Below are 19,648 nucleotides of genomic sequence, written 5' to 3'. Positions count from 1 at the left end.
ACTGACAGTTGGAATACATTACACTACCCAGGTAGTGTAATGTATTCTAGCAGCGAGCAGAGCTGCAGGTAAAAAAAGAAAGTGTAAAAAGTAAAAGTTTTTTTTTTTAGTTAAACAGTTAGTGTATGAATGCTTAAACACTGTCCAAATTTTTTTCATTTTTTCACGAGTCAGGAAATATTATAAATTAGATTCTAATTTATAATATTTCCCAGTGCTGGTCACTAGATGGAGCAATTCCCAAAATTGCAGCATTGCATGTGGTAAAGCAACCACATTGCTTTATGCTGCAAAATTTGGGAATACTCACTCGCTCTAGTGAGCTCACAGAATCCGCCCTCCTTTATCCTGGCTAGTGCCAGGAGAAAGGAGGGGATTGAACGGTCAAACCTCCTACACTGTGTGTCGCCATTTTTTGAGCTAACACACAGTGTAGTAGGTTTACATACAGTAGTAATCACACACTAAAACACGTACATACACAGACCTAACTTACCTGCTCCTGCCGCCGCCGCTCCCTCTGATCCGTCCGCTCCGGTCTGCTCCCTCCGCTCCTCGTGCTTGCTTCAGAACACAAGTCCGGAAGCCGCGACCGTAAGTCGTCATCTCACAGTCCTGCCGCGGCTTCCGGTCGACATAAACATGGCGCCGGATTTCGCTCTAGCGAAGACCTGACTTTTGGTCTGTGTGGAAGCGGCGCATGCGCCGCTCCCAAACAGACCCCGTACGCTATAGTGGATGGAACGGCTCCCGTTCGCATTCTCTATGGGGATGTGTGTGCCATATTCCATCACTGTATGTGTCGTTAATCGACACATACAGAGATGGCAAAAAAAATGGCAGCCCCCATAGAGAAGAAAAAGTTAAAAAATATAATAAAGTAAAACACAAACACACACATAAATAAAATATTTTATAATAAAACACTAAATGCAAATTGATATCAACATTTTTTTTTCGTGACACTCGTCCTTTAAAAAAAGTTAATAAAAATGTTTTACAAAAGTGTAAAAATAAAAGATTTATTTTTCCTATAATAAGTCTCTTATTATAGGAAAAAAATTAAAACGTTAAAAAACAGTACACATATTTGGTATCACCGCGTTCGTAACGACCCAAACTATATAAAACTATAATGTTATTTTTCCCGCACGGTGAACGCCGCAAAAAAAATAAACGAAAAACAATTCCAGAATCACTATTTTTTGGTCACCACCCCTCCCAAAATATAGAATAAAAAGTGATTAAAAAGTCGAATGTACCCCAAAATAGTACCAATAAAACCTACAGCCCGTCCCGCAAAAAACAAACCCTTACACAATTTTTTGACAGAAAAATAAAAAAGTTATGTCTCTCAGAATATGGTGACAGAAAATGAATTATTTTATAAACAAGTGATTGTATTGTGCAAACGCTGCAAAACATAAAAAAACCTATATACATATGGCATCGCCGTAATCGTATCGACCCGCAGAATAAAGTAAAATTGTCATTTATAGCACATAATGAACGCCGTAAGAAATAAAGAATTTAAAACGCCCAAATCACTGTTTTTTGGTCACCTTAGATCTAAATAAAATGTAATAAAAAGTGATCAAAAAGTTGTATGTACCAAAATTTTTTAGCAATTATAACTACAGCTCGTCTCACCAAAAATAAGCCCTCACATCGCTCAATCGACCAAAAAATAAAAAGGTTATGGCAATCACAATTTAAGTAGTAAAATATAAAAAAAACTATACACATTTAGTATCACCGTAATCGTATTGACCCGCAGAATAAAGTTAAGTTGTCGTTTTTACCGCACGGTGAAAGCGGTAAAAACGAAACCCAAAAAAATCAATGGAGGAATCCGTTTTTTCCAATTTCACCCCGCAAAGAATTTTATTTCAGTTTCCCAGTACATTAAATGGTACTTTAAATGGTGTCAATAGAAACGACAACTCCTCCAGCAAAAAATAAGCCCTCACACCATTCTATTCATAGAAAAATAAAAAAGTTATGGCATTTGGAAGGAGGGGAGTGAAAAACTAAAATGGAAAAGGATCAGTCCTGCAAAGGTTAATTAATTTCTTTTAAAAAAAAAATTATGACCACATGTGGGGTATTGCCGTACTCGGGAGAGATTGCGTTACAAATTTTGGCCGGCTTTTTCTCCTTTATCCTTGTGAAAATGAAAAAATTCAGTATTTTAGTGGACAAAAATGTTGATATTAATTTTCACGGCCTAATTCCACTAAATTCTGCAAAAAACCTGTGGGGAAAAATTCCTTGAGGGGTGTAGTTTCCAAAATGGGGTCACTTTTGGGGGGATTCCACTGTTTTGGTCCCTCCGGGACGTTGCAAACGCGACATGGCACCCGAAAACCAATCCAGCAAAATATGCGCTCCAAAATCCAAAAGGGGCTCCTTCCCTTCTGAGCCCTGCTGTGGGTCCAAACAGCAGTTTATTACCACATATGGGGTATTTCCGTAATCTGGAGAAGATGCTTTACAAATGTTGGGGTGCATTTTCTTCTTTATTCCTTGTAAATATTTTATAACTATACCCCTAGATAAATTCCTTGAGGGTGTATGTAAAGGATCAGCCAGACACAGCTCCTGTGTCAACGCCCATAGGTAATCAGTCTGCACCTGCTTCTATGTCTGTGAGACTGACTCCATCTTCCACCACCCAGGATGGCAGGCTTAGGAGTGGGAGAGCCTATCACAGCCTGGCCAGACGGAGCTAGCTCCCGCCCTCTGTCTATTTATACCTGCCTTTCCTGTTCCTCCTTTGCTTGTGATTCTTCTCTGCTGGTTTCCTGGCCCTGCTGCAGCTTCTTGAACTACTGATCATCTGCTTGTATTTGACCTTGGCTTTACTGACTACTCTTCTGCTCTGCGTTTTTGTACCTCGCTGATCTCCTGGTTTGACTCGGCTCGTTCACCTCGCTTGTTGCTCACGGTGTTCCCGTGGGCAACTTCCCCATTTCCCCGGCTTCTTTGTACCCTTGTCTGTTTGTCTGTCGTGCACCTATTGAGTGTAGGGACCGTCGCCCAGTTGTACCCCGTCGCCTAGGGCGGGTCGTTGCAAGTAGGCAGGGACTGAGTGGCGGGTAGATTAGGGCTCACCTGTCTGTCTCCCTACCCCAACATTACATAACCACAAGCCCATATACCTAGTTTACCCTGGTCCCTGACTCTACTATGGACCCCCTTGAGACCCTGGCTCAGCAAATGCAAGGCCTCTCCCTACAGATCCAGGCCCTGGCTCAGAGGGACAACCAGCCTGATGCTACCCTGGTAGTGCCCCTCACCTCACCTCAAGTTGCCTGACCAGTTCTCAGGGGACCGGAAGACTTTTTTCTCCTTTCGGGAGAGTTGTAGGCTCTATTTTCGCTGAAAGCCCCACTCCTCTGTTTCTGAGAGCCAGCGGGTGGGTATAATTATGTCCCGGCTCCAGGACGGGCCCCAAGAATGGGCCTTCTCCTTGGCTCCTGACGCCCCTGAACTTTCCTCCGTTGAACTTTTATTTTCTGCTCTCGGGCTCATTTATGACGAGACTGACAAGACTGCCTTTGCCGAGAGTCAGCTGGTGACCTTACGTCAGGGTAAGAGACCTGTTGAGGAGTATTGTTCTGACTTTAGGAAGTGGTGTGTAGCTTCTCGGTGGAATGACCCTGCCTTAAGGTGCCAGTTTAGATTGGGTCTGTCGAACGCCCTGAAAGACCTGCTAGTTAGCTATCCCTCTTCTGACTCCCTAGATCAGGTTATGGCTTTAGCGGTACGACTTGACCGACGTCTCAGGGAACGACGACTTGAACGTTTTTGTGTTTTCTCCTCTGACTCCCCCATGATGCCTCCCGAGTTTCCGTTGCTTCGTTCTCCCACGGAAGACTCGGAGGTACCTATGCAACTTGGGGCCTCCGTGTCCCCCCAACAACGTAGAGAGTTCCGCAGGAAGAATGGTCTCTGCTTCTAATGTGGGGATGACAAGCATCAAGTGAACAAATGTCCTAGGCGTAAGAATAAGCAGTCAGAGGGACTTCCGCTCCTAAGTGACCATCGGGGAGGTCACTTGGGCGCACAGGTATTTCCTGTAAATATGAAACGTAATAAAATCTTGCTTCCCTTTCAGGTCTCTTTTGGTGGTAGTTCTGCTACCGGCAGTGCCTTCGTGGATTCAGGGTCTTCTGCTAATATTATGTCTGTGGAATTTGCTATGTCTCTAGCTATGCCATTGATTGATTTGCCTAAACCTGTCCCGGTAGTGGGTATCGACTCCACTCCTCTTGCTAATGGTTATTTTACACAGCATACCCCTGTTTTTGAACTCCTTGTTGGCTCCATGCATTTGGAGCAGTGCTCTGTACTGGTGATGCAGGGGTTATCGTCCGATTTGGTTTTAGGCCTTCCCTGGTTGCAGTTGCATAATCCAACGTTTGACTGGAATACTGGGGACCTTACCAAGTGGGGTAATGAATGCTTGACGTCATGTTTTTCTGTTAATTCTATTTCTCCCCCTGAGGAGGTGAACACTCTACCTGAGTTTGTTCAGGACTTCGCTGATGTTTTCTCTAAAGAGGCCTCCGAAGTGTTACCTCCTCATAGAGAATACGATTGCGCTATCGAATTGGTACCAGGAGCTAAGCTCCCTAAGGGTAGGATATTTAATCTTTCTTGTCCCGAACGTGAAGCCATGAGAGAGTATATCCAGGGATGCCTGGCCAAGGGTTACATTCGCCCCTCTACTTCTCCAGTAGGTGCTGGCTTCTTCTTCGTAGGGAAGAAGGATGGTGGTCTTAGGCCATGCATTGACTACCGTAACTTGAATAAGGTCACTGTAAGGAACCAGTATCCCCTTCCTTTGATTCCTGATCTCTTTAATCAGGTTCAGGGGGCCCAATGGTTCTTTATGTTTGATCTACGGGGGGCGTATAACCTTATCCGCATCAAAGAGGGGGATCAGTGGAAGACTTTGTTTAACACGCCCGAAGGTCATTTCGAATACCTCGTCATGCCCTTTGGGTTGTGTAATGCTCCTGCGGTCTTCCAGAATTTCATAAATGAGATTTTAAGAGATTACCTGGGGGTATTTCTTGTAGTGTACCTTGATGACATACTGGTGTTTTCCAAGGACTGGTCCTCCCACATTGAGCATGTCAGGAAGGTGCTCCAGGTCCTTCTGGAAAACAAACTGTTTGCGAAAACCGAAAAATGTGTGTTTGGGGTACAGGAGATACCATTTTTGGGTCAAATCCTCACTCCTCATGAATTCCGCATGGACCCCGCCAAGGTCCAGGCTGTGGCGGAATGGGTCCAACCTGCCTTCCTGAAGGCGTTACAGTGTTTCTTGGGGTTCGCTAATTATTACAGGAGATTTATTGCTAACTTCTCGGTCATCGCTAAGCCTCTTACGGACCTCACTCGCAAAGGTGCTGATCTCCTCCACTGGCCCCCTGAGGCTGTCCAGGCTTTTGAGGTCCTTAAGAAGTGCTTTATCTCGGCCCCGGTGCTGGTTCAGCCCAACCAAATGGAGCCATTTATCGTGGAAGTTGAAGCATCTGATGTGGGAGTGGGGGCTGTCTTGTCCCAGGGTACCAGGTCCCTCACCCATCTCCGTCCCTGTGCCTACTTCTCCAGGAAGTTTTCGCCCACTGAGAGTAACTATGATATTGGCAACCGCGAACTCTTAGCCATTAAATGGGCATTTGAAGAGTGGCGCCACTTCCTGGAGGGGGCTAGGCACCAGGTAACGGTCCTTACCGACCACAAGAATCTGGTTTTCCTAGAATCTGCCCGGAGGCTAAACCCGAGACAAGCTCGATGGGCGCTATTTTTTACCAGATTAAACTTTTTGGTTACCTATAGGGCTGGGTCTAAAAATATTAAGGCCGATGCACTGTCGCGTAGCTTCATGGCCAGCCCTCCTTCGGAGGAAAATCCTGCTTGTATTTTGCCTCCTGGTATAATAATTTCTTCTATTGATTATGATTTAGTCTCTGAAATTGCGGCTGATCAAAGTTCAGCTCCCGGGAACCTTCCTGAGGACAAGCTGTTTGTTCCCCTGCAATACCGGCTAAGGGTACTTAGGGAAAATCATGACTCCGCACTATCTGGTCATCCAGGCGTCCTTGGTACCAAACACCTCATTGCCAGAAACTATTGGTGGCCTGGGTTGCCTAAAGACGTTAAGGCCTACGTCGCCGCTTGTGAGGTTTGTGCTAGGTCCAAGACTCCCAGGTCCCGACCAGCGGGCTTACTACGTTCTTTGCCCATTCCCCAGAGACCTTGGACCCATATCTCCATGGATTTTATCACCGATTTGCCTCCATCTCAAGGCAAGTCGGTGGTGTGGGTGGTAGTAGACCGCTTCAGTAAGATGTGCCACTTTGTGCCCCTCAAGAAACTACCTAATGCCAAGACGTTAGCTACCTTGTTTGTCAAAAACATCCTGCCTCTCCATGGGGTCCCTGTCAATATTGTTTCGGACAGAGGGGTACAATTTGTTTCATTGTTTTGGAGAGCCTTCTGTAAAAAGTTGGAGATTGATCTGTCCTTCTCCTCTGCCTTCCATCCTGAAACTAATGGTCAAACTGAGAGGACTAATCAATCTCTAGAACAATATTTAAGGTGTTTTATCTCTGACTGTCAATATGATTGGGTCTCATTCATTCCCCTCGCCGAATTTTCCCTTAATAACCGGGTCAGTAACTCGACAGGGGTCTCCCCCTTTTTCTGTAATTTTGGGTTTAATCCACGGTTCTCCTCCGTCTCACCTGGTAGTTCCAACAATCCCGAGGTAGAGGTCGTTCATCGGGAACTGTGCACAGTCTGGGCCCAGGTTCAGAAGAACCTAGAGGCGTCCCAGAGCCTACAAAAAACTCAGGCTGATAGAAGACGTTCTGCTAACCCCTTGTTTATGGTCGGGGATCTGGTGTGGTTATCGTCTAGGAACTTGCGCCTTAAGGTCCCGTCCAAGAAGTTTGCTCCCCGGTTTATTGGGCCGTATAAGGTCATTGAAGTCCTCAATCCTGTCTCCTTCCGACTGGAGATGCCCCCATCTTTTCGAATACACGACGTGTTTCATGCCTCCCTCCTTAAACGCTGCTCCCCGTCCTTGGCTCCCTCGAGGAAACCTCCTGTTCCCGTTCTCACCCCTGAGGCGGTGGAATTCGAGGTGGCCAAGATTGTGGACAGCAAGATGGTCCAAGGCTCCCTCCAGTACCTGGTCCATTGGAGAGGATACGGGCCTGAGGAGAGGACTTGGGTACCCGCCCGGGATGTTCACGCTGGGGTATTAGTCAGGAGGTTCCACCTCCGTTTCCCCAATAAACCAGGTCCACTTAGAAAGGGTCCGGTGGCCCCTCATAAAAGGGAGGGTACTGTAAAGTATCTGCCAGGCACAACTTCTGTGTATACGCCCATAGGTAATCAGTCTGCACCTGAGTCTATGTCTCTGAGACTGACTCCAGCTTCCACCACTCAGGATGGCAGGCTTAGGAGTGGGAGAGCCTATCGCAGCCTGGCCAGACGGAGCTAGCTCCCGCCCTCTGTCTATTTATACCTGCCTTTCCTGTTCCTCCTTTGCTTGTGATTCTTCTCGTGTGGTTTCCTGGCCCAGCTACAGCTTCTGACTATTTGATCCTGCTCCATACTGACCCTGGCTTTCTGACTACTCTCCTGCTCTGCGTTTGGTACCTCGTGCACTCCTGGTTTGACTCGGCTCGTTCACCACTCTTGTTGCTCACGGTGTTGCCGTGGGCAACTGCCCCATTTCCCTTTGCTTTGTGTTCCCTTGTCTGTTTGTCTCTTGCACTTACTGAGCGTAGGGACCGCCGCCCAGTTGTACCCCGTCGCCTAGGGCGGGTCGTTGCAAGTAGGCAGGGACAGAGTGGCGGGTAGATTAGGGCTCACTTGTCCGTTTTTCTACCCCCGTCATTACAGCATTACAGTGCTTCCTGGGGTTCGCTAATTATTACAGGAGATTTATTGCTAACTTCTCGGTCATCGCTAAGCCTCTTACGGATCTCACTCGCAAAGGTGCTGATCTCCTCCACTGGCCTCCTGAGGCTGTCCAGGCTTTTGAGGTCCTTGAGAAATGCTTTATCTCGGCCCCTGTGCTGGTTCAGCCCAACCAAATGGAGCCATTTATCGTGGAGGTTGACGCGTCCGAGGTGGGAGTGGGGGCTGTCTTGTCCCAGGGTACAAGGTCCCTCACCCATCTCCGTCCCTGTGCCTACTTCTCCAGGAAGTTTTCGCCCACTGAGAGTAACTATGATATTGGCAACAGCAAACTCTTAGCCATTAAATGGGCATTTGAAGAGTGGCGCCACTTCCTGAAGGGGGCTAGGCACCAGGTTACGGTCCTTACCGACCACAAGAATCTGGTTTTCCTAGAATCTGCCCGGAGGCTAAACCCGAGACAAGCTTGATAGGCGTTATTTTTTACCAGATTCAACTTTTTGGTCAACTATAGGGCTGGGTCTAAAAATATTAAGGCTGATGCACTGTCGCGTAGCTTCATGGCCAGCCCTCCTTCGGAGGAAGATCCTGCTTGTGTTTTGCCTCCAGGTATAATCATTTCCTCTATTGATTCTGATTTAGTCTCTGAAATTGCGGTTGATCAAGGTTCAGCTCCCGGGAACCTTCCTGACAACAAGCTGTTTGTTCCCGTGCAATTCCGGCTAAGGGTACTTAGGGAAAATCATGACTCCGCACTATCTGGCCATCCAGGCATCCTGGGTTCCAAGCACCTCATTGCCAGAAACTATTGGTGGCCTGGGTTGCCTAAAGACGTTAAGGCCTACGTCGCCGCTTGTGAAGTTTGTGCTAGGTCCAAGACTCCCAGGTCCCGACCAGCGGGCTTACTATGTTCTTTGCCCATTCCCCAGAAACCTTGGACCCATATCTCCATGGATTTTATCACCGATTTGCCTCCATCTCAAGGCAAGTCGGTGGTGTGGGTTGTAGTAGACCGCTTCAGTAAGATGTGCCACTTTGTGCTCCTCAAGAAACTACCCAATGCTAAGACGTTAGCTACCTTGTTTGTCAAACACATCCTGCGTCTCCATGGGGTCCCTGTCAATATTGTTTCTGACAGAGGGGTACAATTTGTTTCATTGTTTTGGAGAACCTTCTGTAAAAAGTTGGAGATTGATCTGTCCTTCTCCTCTGCCTTCCATCCTGAAACTAATGGCCAAACTGAGAGGACTAATCAGTCTCTAGAACAATATTTAAGCTGTTTTATCTCTGACTGTCAATATGATTGGGTCTCATTCATTCCCGTCACCGAATTTTCCCTTAATAACCGTGTCAGTAACTCATCAGGGGTCTCCCCCTTTTTCTGTAATTTTGGGTTTAACCCACGGTTCTCCTCCGTTTCACCTGGTAGTTCCAACAATCCTGAGGTAGAGGTCGTTCATCGGGAACTGTGCACAGTGTGGGCCAAGGTTCAGAAGAATCTAGAGGCGTCCCAGAGCATACAAAAGACTCAGGCAGATAGAAGACGTTCTGCTAACCCCTTGTTTGTGGTCGGGGATCTGGTGTGGCTATCGTCAAAAAATTTGCGCCTTAATGTTCCGTCCAAGAAGTTTGCTCCCCGGTTTATAGGGCCGTACAAGGTCATTGAAGTCCTCAACCCTGTCTCCTTCCGACTGGAGTTGCCCCCGTCTTTTCGAGTACACGACGTGTTTCATGCCTCCCTCCTTAAACGCTGCTCCCCGTCCTTGGCTCCCTCAAGGAAACCTCCGGTCCCTGTTCTCACCCCTGAGGGGGTAGAATTCGAGGTGGCCAAAATTGGTGACAGCAGGATGGTCCAAGGCTCCCTCCAGTACCTGTTTCATTGGAGAGGATACGGGCCTGAGGAAAGGACTTGGGTACCCGCCCGGGATGTTCACGCTGGGGTATTGGTCAGGAGGTTCCACCTTCGTTTCCCCAATAAACCAGGTCCACCTAGAAAGGGTCCGGTGGCCCCTCATAAAAGGGGGGGTACTGTAAAAGATCTGTCAGACACAGCTTCTGTGTCAACGCCCATAGGTAATCAGTCTGCACCTGCTTCTGTGTCTGTGAGACTTACTCCATCTTCCACCACCCAGGATGGCAGGCTTAGGAGTGGGAGAGCCTATCACAGTCTGGCCAGACGGAGCTAGCTCCCGCCCTCTGTCTATTTATACCTGCCTTTCCTGTTCCTCCTTTGCTTGTGATTCTTCTCTGCTAGTTTCCTGGCCCTGCTGCAGCTTCTTGAACTACTGATCATCTGCTTGTATTTGACCTTGGCTTTACTGACTACTCTTCTGCTCTGCGTTTTTGTACCTCGCTGATCTCCTGGTTTGACTCGGCTCGTTCACCTCGCTTGTTGCTCACGGTGTTGCCGTGGGCAACTTCCCCATTTCCCCGGCTTCTTTGTACCCTTGTCTGTTTGTCTGTCGTGCACCTATTGAGTGTAGGGACCGTCCCCCAGTTGTACCCCGTCGCCTAGGGCGGGTCGTTGCAAGTAGGCAGGGACTGAGTAGTGGGTAGATTAGGGCTCACCTGTCTGTCTCCCTACCCCGACATTACAGTGTAGTTTCCAAAATGGAGTCACTTTTGGGGCGTTTCCTCTGTTTTGGCACCACAAGACCTCTTCAAACCTGACATGGTGCCTAAAATATCATCTAAAAAAAGGAGGCCCCAAAATCCTCTAGGTGCTCCTTTGCTTCTGAGGCCTGTGTTTCAGTCCATTAGCGCACTACGGCCACATGTGGGATATTTCTAAAAACTGCAGAATCTGGGCAATAAATATTGAGTTGCATTTCTCGTGTAAAACCTTCTGTGGTACAAAAAAACATGTATTACAAATGAATTTTGTAAAAAATTAATGAAATATGCAAATTTCACCTCTACTTTGCTTTAATTCCTGTGAAACGCCTAAAGGGTTAAGAAACTTTCTGAATGCTGTTTTGAATATTTTGAGGGGTGCAGTTTTTTTAAATTTTAAGTTTGATTTATTGGGGGATTCTAATATATAAGGCCCTCAAAATCACTTCAGAACTGAACTGGTTCCTGAAAAAATAGCCTTTTGAAATTTTCTTTAAAATGTAAGAAATTGCTGCTAAAGTTCTAAGCCCTGTAACGTCCTAGAAAAATAAAAGGATGTTCAAAAAACATAAAGTAGACATATGGAAAATGTTAACTAGTAACTATTTTGTGTGGTATTACTATCTGTTTTACAAGCAGATCCATTTACATTTAGAAAAATGCACATTTTTGCAAATTTTCTCTAAATTTTTGTGTTTTTCACTAATAAATATAGAATTTATCGACCATATTTTTCCCTAACATAAAGTACAAAATGTCACGAGAAAACAATCTCAGAATCACTTGTATAGGTAAAAGCATTCCAGAGTTATTACCACATAAAGTGACATGTCAGATTTGAAAAAATCGACTGCGACAAGGCCAAAACAGGCTCAGTCCTGAAGGGGTTAAACCATACTTTTCTTTAGGGTCTTTGCACATCATGTTTTTTTGTTTAACGTATACGTTGGAAAAACTCCAGACGTATACATTAAACGTAGACTGTGACGGATGTTTCACCAACTACTTCTATCACCATAGAGTTTAATGGTGTACGTTAAATATATATATCATAAACTCTCATAAACCTTATAATGACGTATACGTTAAATGGATACCATTATAGTCTTTGGGCGACAGATGCCATTATTAGGCATCTGTTTAACTCATCCATCGCCCATAGACTTTAATAGTATCTGTTTAACGTATATGTCATCAAAGGCTATTGAGAATACCCAGGTTTACCTGTGACGTATGCCAAACAGTGACATACGTCACCCATAGGCTCCCATATTAAAAAAAAACATTCTTTGCGGGATCCCTCTGGATAGAAAAGCGTAGTCTATTCCATCCTCCAAAAAAAGGTATAGCGACGTATACCAGCCAGACAGAGGCCAAAGCAACACTCTTTGGGCCTCCATTGGGCTAATGGAATCCTATGGACACGTTTAACGTGTATGTCGGGCGGTTTACCAGCGTACACGCTAAACGTAGGGCTAAAACATGTTGTGAACAGAGACTTCCTTACTGCCATACATTGTTTATACATTATGACACACAAAAAAGGTTGGTCCTAACAAAATGAAAAATGTGCAGGTGCACGTACGCTGTGACTGCAAACATTGCATGTAAAGAAAAAAACATTCCAACAGCACTCTTCAAACGCTAAGGCCTCATGCCCACGACCGTAGCCAAGTGCACGGCCGTGATTTTCAGGTCAGACGTGTCACCCGTGGGCCGCACGCAAATCGCGGGCCGTGCACATGGCCGCGTGCATTAATTTCTTTGAGCCTGGACCGCAGAACACGGACGTAATAAGGCTTGTCCGCTCTTTCTGCGGTCCGGGCTCCTGGGCCATGCACGGACCGTGGAAACCACAGTCGTGTGCATGGGCCCATAGAAATGAATGGGGCCGCAATTCTCCTGTGGATTTTCGGTGGAATTGCACTGCACAAATTGGCAGCCCCTTATCTCTATCAGTGCAGGATAGAGAGAAGGGGCAGCCCTTTCCGAGGTAAAAGTAATAGAAATTCATACTTACCCGGCCGTTGTCTTTGTGACGCGTCCCTCTTTCGACATTCAGCCTGACCTCCCTGGATGACGCGGCAGTCCATGTGACCGCTGGAGCCTGTGATTGGCTTGGGATTGTCTGCATCGGTTACATGGGCTGAAATGTCATCCCGGCAGGTCGGACTAGAGGAAGAAGCAGGGAGTTCTGGGTAAGTATGAACTTCTATTTTTTTTTACAGGTTGATGTATATTGTGATCGGTAGTCACTGTCCCGGGTGCTGAAAGAGTTACTGCCGATCGTTTAACTCTTTCAGCACCCTGGACAGTGACTATCCCCTGACGTCGCCTAGCAACGCTCCCGTAATTACGGGTGCACACACGTAGTCACCCGTAATTACGGGAGCCCCATAGACTTCTATGGGCCTGCCCGTGCCGTTATTACGGCTTGAAATAGGACATGTTCTATATTTTTCAATGGCACGGGCACCTTCCCGTAAGTATACGGGGAGGTACCCGTGGCCAATAGAAGTCTATGGGCCTGTAATTACGGGCCGTAATTACGGCCGTTTTTACGTTCGTGTGCATGGGGCCTAAGCCTGCAGTTTTTTTTCTTTACATGTGTTGTTTATACATTAGGTGGAGAACCTATTTGAACAAATGTAAGGGCATGTTCAGACACAGTGTTTTCAGGCGTATTTCGGGGTGTAAACGACTCGAAAAACGCTAGTGAAATGTTGACAAACAGCTTCCCATTGAAATCAATGGGAAAACCTGTGTTTAATTCAGACGGGGAGTTTTTTTATGCCGCTGTTTTAAAAACGTTGCGTAAAAACAAGGAGCATTTCACTTCTTGAGCCGTTTTTGGAGCTGTTTTTCATAGGGTCAATTGATAAACAACTCAAAAACTCTGCTTCAAAAACGTCTGAAAATCAGAGGGTGTTTTCCCTTGTAAACAGCTCCGTCATTTCCATCCGTTTTTACTTGTGCGTGTGAACATAGCCTCAGGGTATGATCACACATAGCGTAAACACTCCCGAATTTCCGACCAGATTTTCTGTGTGCAAATTCCGCAGCGTAATACAGTAGCGGCAACGTGCATGACATTTGAACAAATCTCATCCACACCCTGCAGAAAAAATCCACAGAAGAGAAGTGGGGAAACTGACCTGCCGTGTGGATCTGCAGCACGTCAATTTCTCTTTCGAAAACACTGCAGAATTTCCGCGCAGAAAAACCGGTGGAAAATTTGACATTGTGTATGCTCGGTGGGAACATACCCTAAGGATATGAAATCTCCTCAAACAGTATTGTAAAATCCAAGAAGTTTCTTAAGAGGACATCAAATCAAAGGAAGAGTCTTGCCCTGGAAGTGAGAAGCACATTACTTTGTGACTTGTGTACACTATAAACGTCCGGGCGGTCCGCGATTAAGGCTGGATTCACACGAGGCTGGCTCCTAGCATCATAGTTATGTACGACGCTAGGGTCCCTGCCTCACTGAGGGACAACTGTCCCGTACTGTAATCATGTTTTCAGTACGGGACAGTAGTTCCAAGTATGATGCTAGGAGCCCGGCTCCCTGCAGTGTGTTCGGTCCGGGACTTGCGGCCGAAATACGTTCCGTCCTTTACGGACCGAACATGCTCGTGTGAATCCAGCCTAAGGGTACGTTCACACGGGCTATTTTCAGCCGTATTGCTGCGTTCGTAAAGACCCATTCTATAAAATGATCACGCATTTTTTCCTGCATGGCGAACATTATGAAAAAAAAAAAAAAGGAAAACGACAGAATAGCTTTTTTTGTTCATCCACCTAACAAGAAATTGAATAAAAAGTGATCAAATAGTTCTATGCACCCCAATGTGGTACCAATGAAAACGACAAGTCGTCCGGCAAAAAAAACAGCCCACATAAAGCTCTGTCGACGGAAAAATAAGTTATGGCTCTTGAAATGCAGAAAGGAAAAAAACGATAGTCTGGTGGAGGGATTTGGGCAAAAAAACAAGAGGTATGAGATTTGAGTTGCGGTTTATATTGCGGCAATCTGTCCATAAGGGATCTATGGATTTCCGGTAAATGAATGAGCAGCTCAGTGGAAATACATACTTCTATGTGCAGCTATATAACTCCCCATATTGTCCGCCCCTCCTGCTTAGTGTAGCAGTCCGACCATGACAACCAGCCCGGGAACAACAGCAACGGCAACACTCCGCCCACATCCTCACTCCGTGACTACAAGGACTGTCAGAGCCCCCGCTGTTTACTGCCCTCCCCTCTAGGGGCGGGATCTGCCGGATGTTTGGCGTCGCTGTTGCTATGGTCACCGAGCGCCTCGGTCATTGGAGTCCACACAGGGAGCTCTCGGGGCACTGACATTACGGATTACGTTCAGGTAACAGATATATAACATATAGTTTAGAATTTAGTAAGAGATAGACTTATATAACGTGTAATGTGTGTGTAAAATAACTACAGCGCCCTCTAGCGCGCAATTACACGGCTGACCTGCATATTATACTAATACATGAGTGATTGCTCGGTGTGCGTTATCAGACCCCTACATTTTGGAGGACTCCTGCAGCATGGCAACTTGTCTAGAAGCCCCCTTGTGAGATGCCACATCATGCCAGCGCCAGCCACAGTGCCCAAACACTTGGAAGATAGGCATTATCCTTTAATATTCGCTGCATTTGTGCTTTAGACAACTGTTCCCTCCATTAGATATTTATGTTTTATGGGAAAGTTCTCGGCATCCCTAAGGTTACTTTTTTAAATATCTTTTTATTGAAAATTCAGGCGCCAAGTAGGTACATAAGAAGGGATAATACTAACCGGGTAGGAAATAAACAATGAAATCTAGAAACCTTCATTAAATGGGGGATGGGTCTGCCCAGCGCGCACAGAATTTAACCAGGGCCCCAAATGTGTTGGTGTTTTGTGTGGAGATTGTAACCAAGATGAGAGACTTGTAGGCTATGGCTGTGGACCGCGGTGCCAGTGTGGGATTGTGGGTGGTTGGATGCCCCCTCAGTGGTGAATAAAGTTCTTCATACCATATCATATGCCCCTTCTATAAGATCACAGTAGAGGCAGTTTTTTAAATGATAATTTTTTATTTTTTCAATGCTGAATAAATATCTAGTTAATGTATCATGCCAAGCCGGGTGCTAATTGTAAATTTATTACATAAAAACATAAAGTGGCACATTTACTAATACTGTTTAAGATTTAGACATCGAAAGCTTAAGCAAGACAGTCCGAAAATGCGCCAAATTGATCACCGTGGCACACACTGTGTGATAAACATGCCGCATCTTGCTAGACATGTTAGACTATTTTCTCTTCCTTATACCACCTTGTACGGCAAATTTTTGCAGCAAATTTTTGACGCATGGTATCGCATTTTCAGCCATGCCCACTAACCACTTGTGAGGCATTTTGAATATTTTCTTTTTCTTCTGATAAATATCAAATATCTGGCAAACCTTATTATATTGTAAGCTAACACCGCCTCAGACTGGGTTCAGCAATTCAATACATTGTAAAGAGAGCCGCCATGTTTGAGGTTGGTCAGAAGTTAACGCTCACACTAGGGGTTCCTGAACAATTATACGCTTAACCTTAGGGTCCTAGAAGAGGAAGGTTACACATGATTGTCCTAAGACTTCAATGGTCTTATTTATAGAAGGTTCTAGGCTAAGATGCTCTAAGGCCAATCTGTAAATAAAACTTAAAGGGGTACTCCGACCAAAGGCATGTATGGCATAGCCACAAGATATGCTACATACAGTGGTGGACATAGACAGCAGAGGGCCCCCATGCAAGAACAGTCTGTGGGCCCCCCTTTTCTTTTGCATTATATGAGGGATAAATAACACGTTACCTTTAATCTATGGGTCAGTAAAATTTCAGCGATACCAAATGTGTATGATTTTTTTTATGTTTTTCTACTTTGCACATTAATAGCCCATTTCATGAAACAAACATTTTTTATGTTGCAGCGTTCCATAACTTTTTTTTCTTCATTGATGTAGCCTTATGTGGTCTTGCGGTACAAATCATATTTTTTATTAGAACCGTTTTTGAGTACTTCTAAATTGTTAATTTAACTTTTATTATTTTAGGGGGAAACAGAAAAAAAAGCAATTGCACCGTTGTTCTTTGTGTTCATTTTAACAACGTGTTAGCTTGACCGCGCTTCTAAGGGGTTAAACGGCTGTGAGCATTAAAGCTGGCACCTGTGCCCACGCCATCTACTTAACGTAGCTGTACTTCCATTAGTTGGAATACAACGCTTACATGGACGTACAGGTACGTCCAAATGCAGGAGGGAATGAAGTTCCCCCGCTGGATGTAAATAATAATATTCACAGAGAGTAGAGATCTTGAAAATAACAACAAGCTAAAACACATTGAAGGCAAACATAGATTTAAAAATAATATTTATTAAGAAAGAGAACGATTTCTTATATTGTCCGTATGTTATTTATATGCCTATGTTTTCTTACAGATGGCGCTGCCACCTCATGACTCAACTCAATCACCACCAAAGCCTAATAATAATGTAATAGAGACCCCACGTACCAGTAATCTCAAATTTCTAAGGTCTAAAAGGCTAAACTATTTTTGTGGGAAAAGTTCCCAGAATTCTTTATCCAAGACAGAAGAAACACAAAACGTAGGGCTCCGCAAACCTATAAGGAGTGCAACACCCCGGAGATGCCACTCAGCACCAACCTCAAAACATGTTCCTGCAGATTCTGATGTAGCCCAAAAAAATAATTCTAGAGCAATTACTCTAAAGAGGGAAACGTCTTTACAAGCTACAGAAGAAGCAAAACCTCCAGTATCGGCTTCTCCTCAAGAGGTGAAAGCAAACCCAGAAAAGGAAGACATTACAGATATTTCTGCTCATGATATTCAGCACTTACCAACAACAGAAATGAAAATGAAGGAACAAACTAAGTACCGTAACTTACAGAAAGTAGCAGAAACATCCTGTGGGCCTGACAAATCTATTATTAATAGTCTGCAACCCAAAATATCAAATCCACCAGTTCCCTCTATACATCATAACCTACAACCAGTGACGAAGGAAAATTCTAAGGACCTACATATACAGCATAGTCCTCAAGCAGTTCTAAGGAAATCTGGGGGTAACGTTTTGTTCACAGTCCCCGTTTTACAATCATCTCATGAAGAAGCTGCGATTAAAAGATCTCTCACATACCATGACCCACTGTCTACCCCAAAACAAGTCAAGAATAAAGAGTATGTTCCTCTAACTCTGAAGGAACCAGAATCCCATGAAGTAGATGTACTTTCTACTCACCGGAGTCTTTTAAGGAGTAGTTTTGTTACTGATTTGGATCAAGACCTTTTAGAAAATTTGTCTGTACCAGAAACAGAAAAACTTCACCATGTAATGACTTGGGCTAAAAAATTCCTTGACAAATGTAATGGAGGAGAAATAATATCTGCTAAAGGGGAAATGTCGTCTGATACTATGGATCAGGATACTACTTTTGAATCTGTTAAAAGTTCTAGAGCCACCGATGAATACCTAAAATTAAATAGTGTGGAGTTTGACAAGTATCCAGGTGATGACCCCAAAGAATATGCTCCAGGGCAGTCCCGGTTGTTGGCAAGTGCCCATAGTATGTATAAACCAAAATCAAAAAGTGAGTCTAAACCTATGTCTGATTTCCTTCAAGAACAGGAAGACCATCTTTCTGAACCTTCATGCAGTGTATATCCACAATTGATGAATAGTGATGGAAAGGATATTTTCAACATTAAGGGCTATGCAGATTCGGGAGAACAATTTTTTGACTACACAAATCAAGGTTGTATTGAAAGTGATGATCTGTTTGCAAATAGGCCCGAGCCCAAACAACAGCATTATAACACACATATCCTTATCGATACTAATCTAGATATGGCCCTCGAGGACACTTCTATAAATCGAAATGACTCAAGTTCACCGGAGTCTTGTCTTGATACTGAAAGACTTAACTTTTTACTGGAAGACCTTAAATTGATAGGTTTAGAAAAGAAGGGAGAAAATGATGGTGCGAGAACAGACAGAACATTTTTAGTGAAAAAAAGTCTAAAGAAATCTGATGATATATCAGCGTCGGAGAAGATTCCGGACCGATTGCAGCCAGCTTTATACAAGGTTGATTCTAACCGGAGTCTGTCTAAGGGTTACACAAGAAAAATCTATCCAATGTGCCCTGCATGCAGTTTTCCTAATACCATGAGCTCTAACTGGTGTGCCGAGTGTGGTTCAGCTTTAGACTGTGCAAAGGGCCAATCTATTAAAAATAACAACCATTTTGAATTACCAGATCCACATATATTATCCGAAAATGTCTCTGATGACTTTTTTAGTTTCAGCAACCGAACAAAAAGTTTTGATAACAACCCGATGTCAAAGCAGAATACAAAAGAACTAGAAAGAACCGTGTGCTGGGAGGACAACTCGGATGTAGCCTCGGATAGTGAAGGCAGTGTGCTTGAGAAGTATTTCTTTTATGTAAAACAGCTGGATATACTAAGAAGTCAAGAAAAAGGGAAGCAAACAAAACATTTTCAAGACGAACATACTAGTGAAGCTTCGAGTGACGAGGAGTCTTCTGACGATTACTCAATGCCTCATGTAGGATGTGGTCCAGCCAAACCTTGGGGTGAAACTAAGACACTGGGACCTGAGACGTATCATTTTGGTGATCGCGCTATGAAAAAAAAGAATCTTAAAGGATCCAGTGAGCACATCAGTGTGACCGAAGGGTCCAACCTCAAGGGTCTCCTAGGTAAATCGTTCACTGTTGATTGATGCCTTTTAACATAGATTTACGATGTTATTAGAAAGTGTCTGGTATTTGACTCTGTCTGATACTTTTGTAATGCCCATTCTGTAAATTTTCATATGATTTGGTTGAGATATATAGTCAAGAGTGTTGTCTTTGTATTTGAGATTGTACAGCATATTTTATATGTAATAAACTGTAGTAACCCTTTGTGATCTCTTGAATTATTGCTCCAGTTAGTTCATAATTTAGTTGGTGTGTTTTTATATTTATTATATTGGACACTA

General features: G+C 44.5%; 1 protein-coding gene across 3 annotated transcripts in view; it reads left to right on the top strand.

Annotated features, from left to right (window-relative positions):
• The first annotated feature begins 14,677 nt into the window (after window positions 1-14,677).
• LOC142652779 (uncharacterized) overlaps window positions 14,678-19,648 on the top strand; it is a 159,986-nt gene continuing 155,015 nt past the window's right edge. For 2 of the 3 annotated variants that reach the window (XR_012847929.1, XM_075828459.1), the window contains exons 1-2: window positions 15,122-15,309; window positions 17,060-19,364. Coding sequence is in view for 2 of the 3 variants with exons in the window: in XM_075828459.1 (XP_075684574.1) it covers window positions 15,277-15,309; window positions 17,060-19,364 (2,338 nt within the window). In the remaining variant the exon portion in view is untranslated. Of the gene's footprint in view, window positions 14,942-15,121; window positions 15,310-17,059; window positions 19,365-19,648 lie in introns of those variants that run through there. The other variant, XM_075828466.1, reaches the window with a different exon arrangement.

The sequence above is a fragment of the Rhinoderma darwinii genome, chromosome 1 (assembly GCF_050947455.1).
Source record: "Rhinoderma darwinii isolate aRhiDar2 chromosome 1, aRhiDar2.hap1, whole genome shotgun sequence".
NCBI lineage: Eukaryota > Metazoa > Chordata > Amphibia > Anura > Rhinodermatidae > Rhinoderma > Rhinoderma darwinii.
The sequence above is the reverse complement of the archived record's forward strand: the minus strand, read 5'-3'. Positions and strand labels throughout refer to the sequence as shown.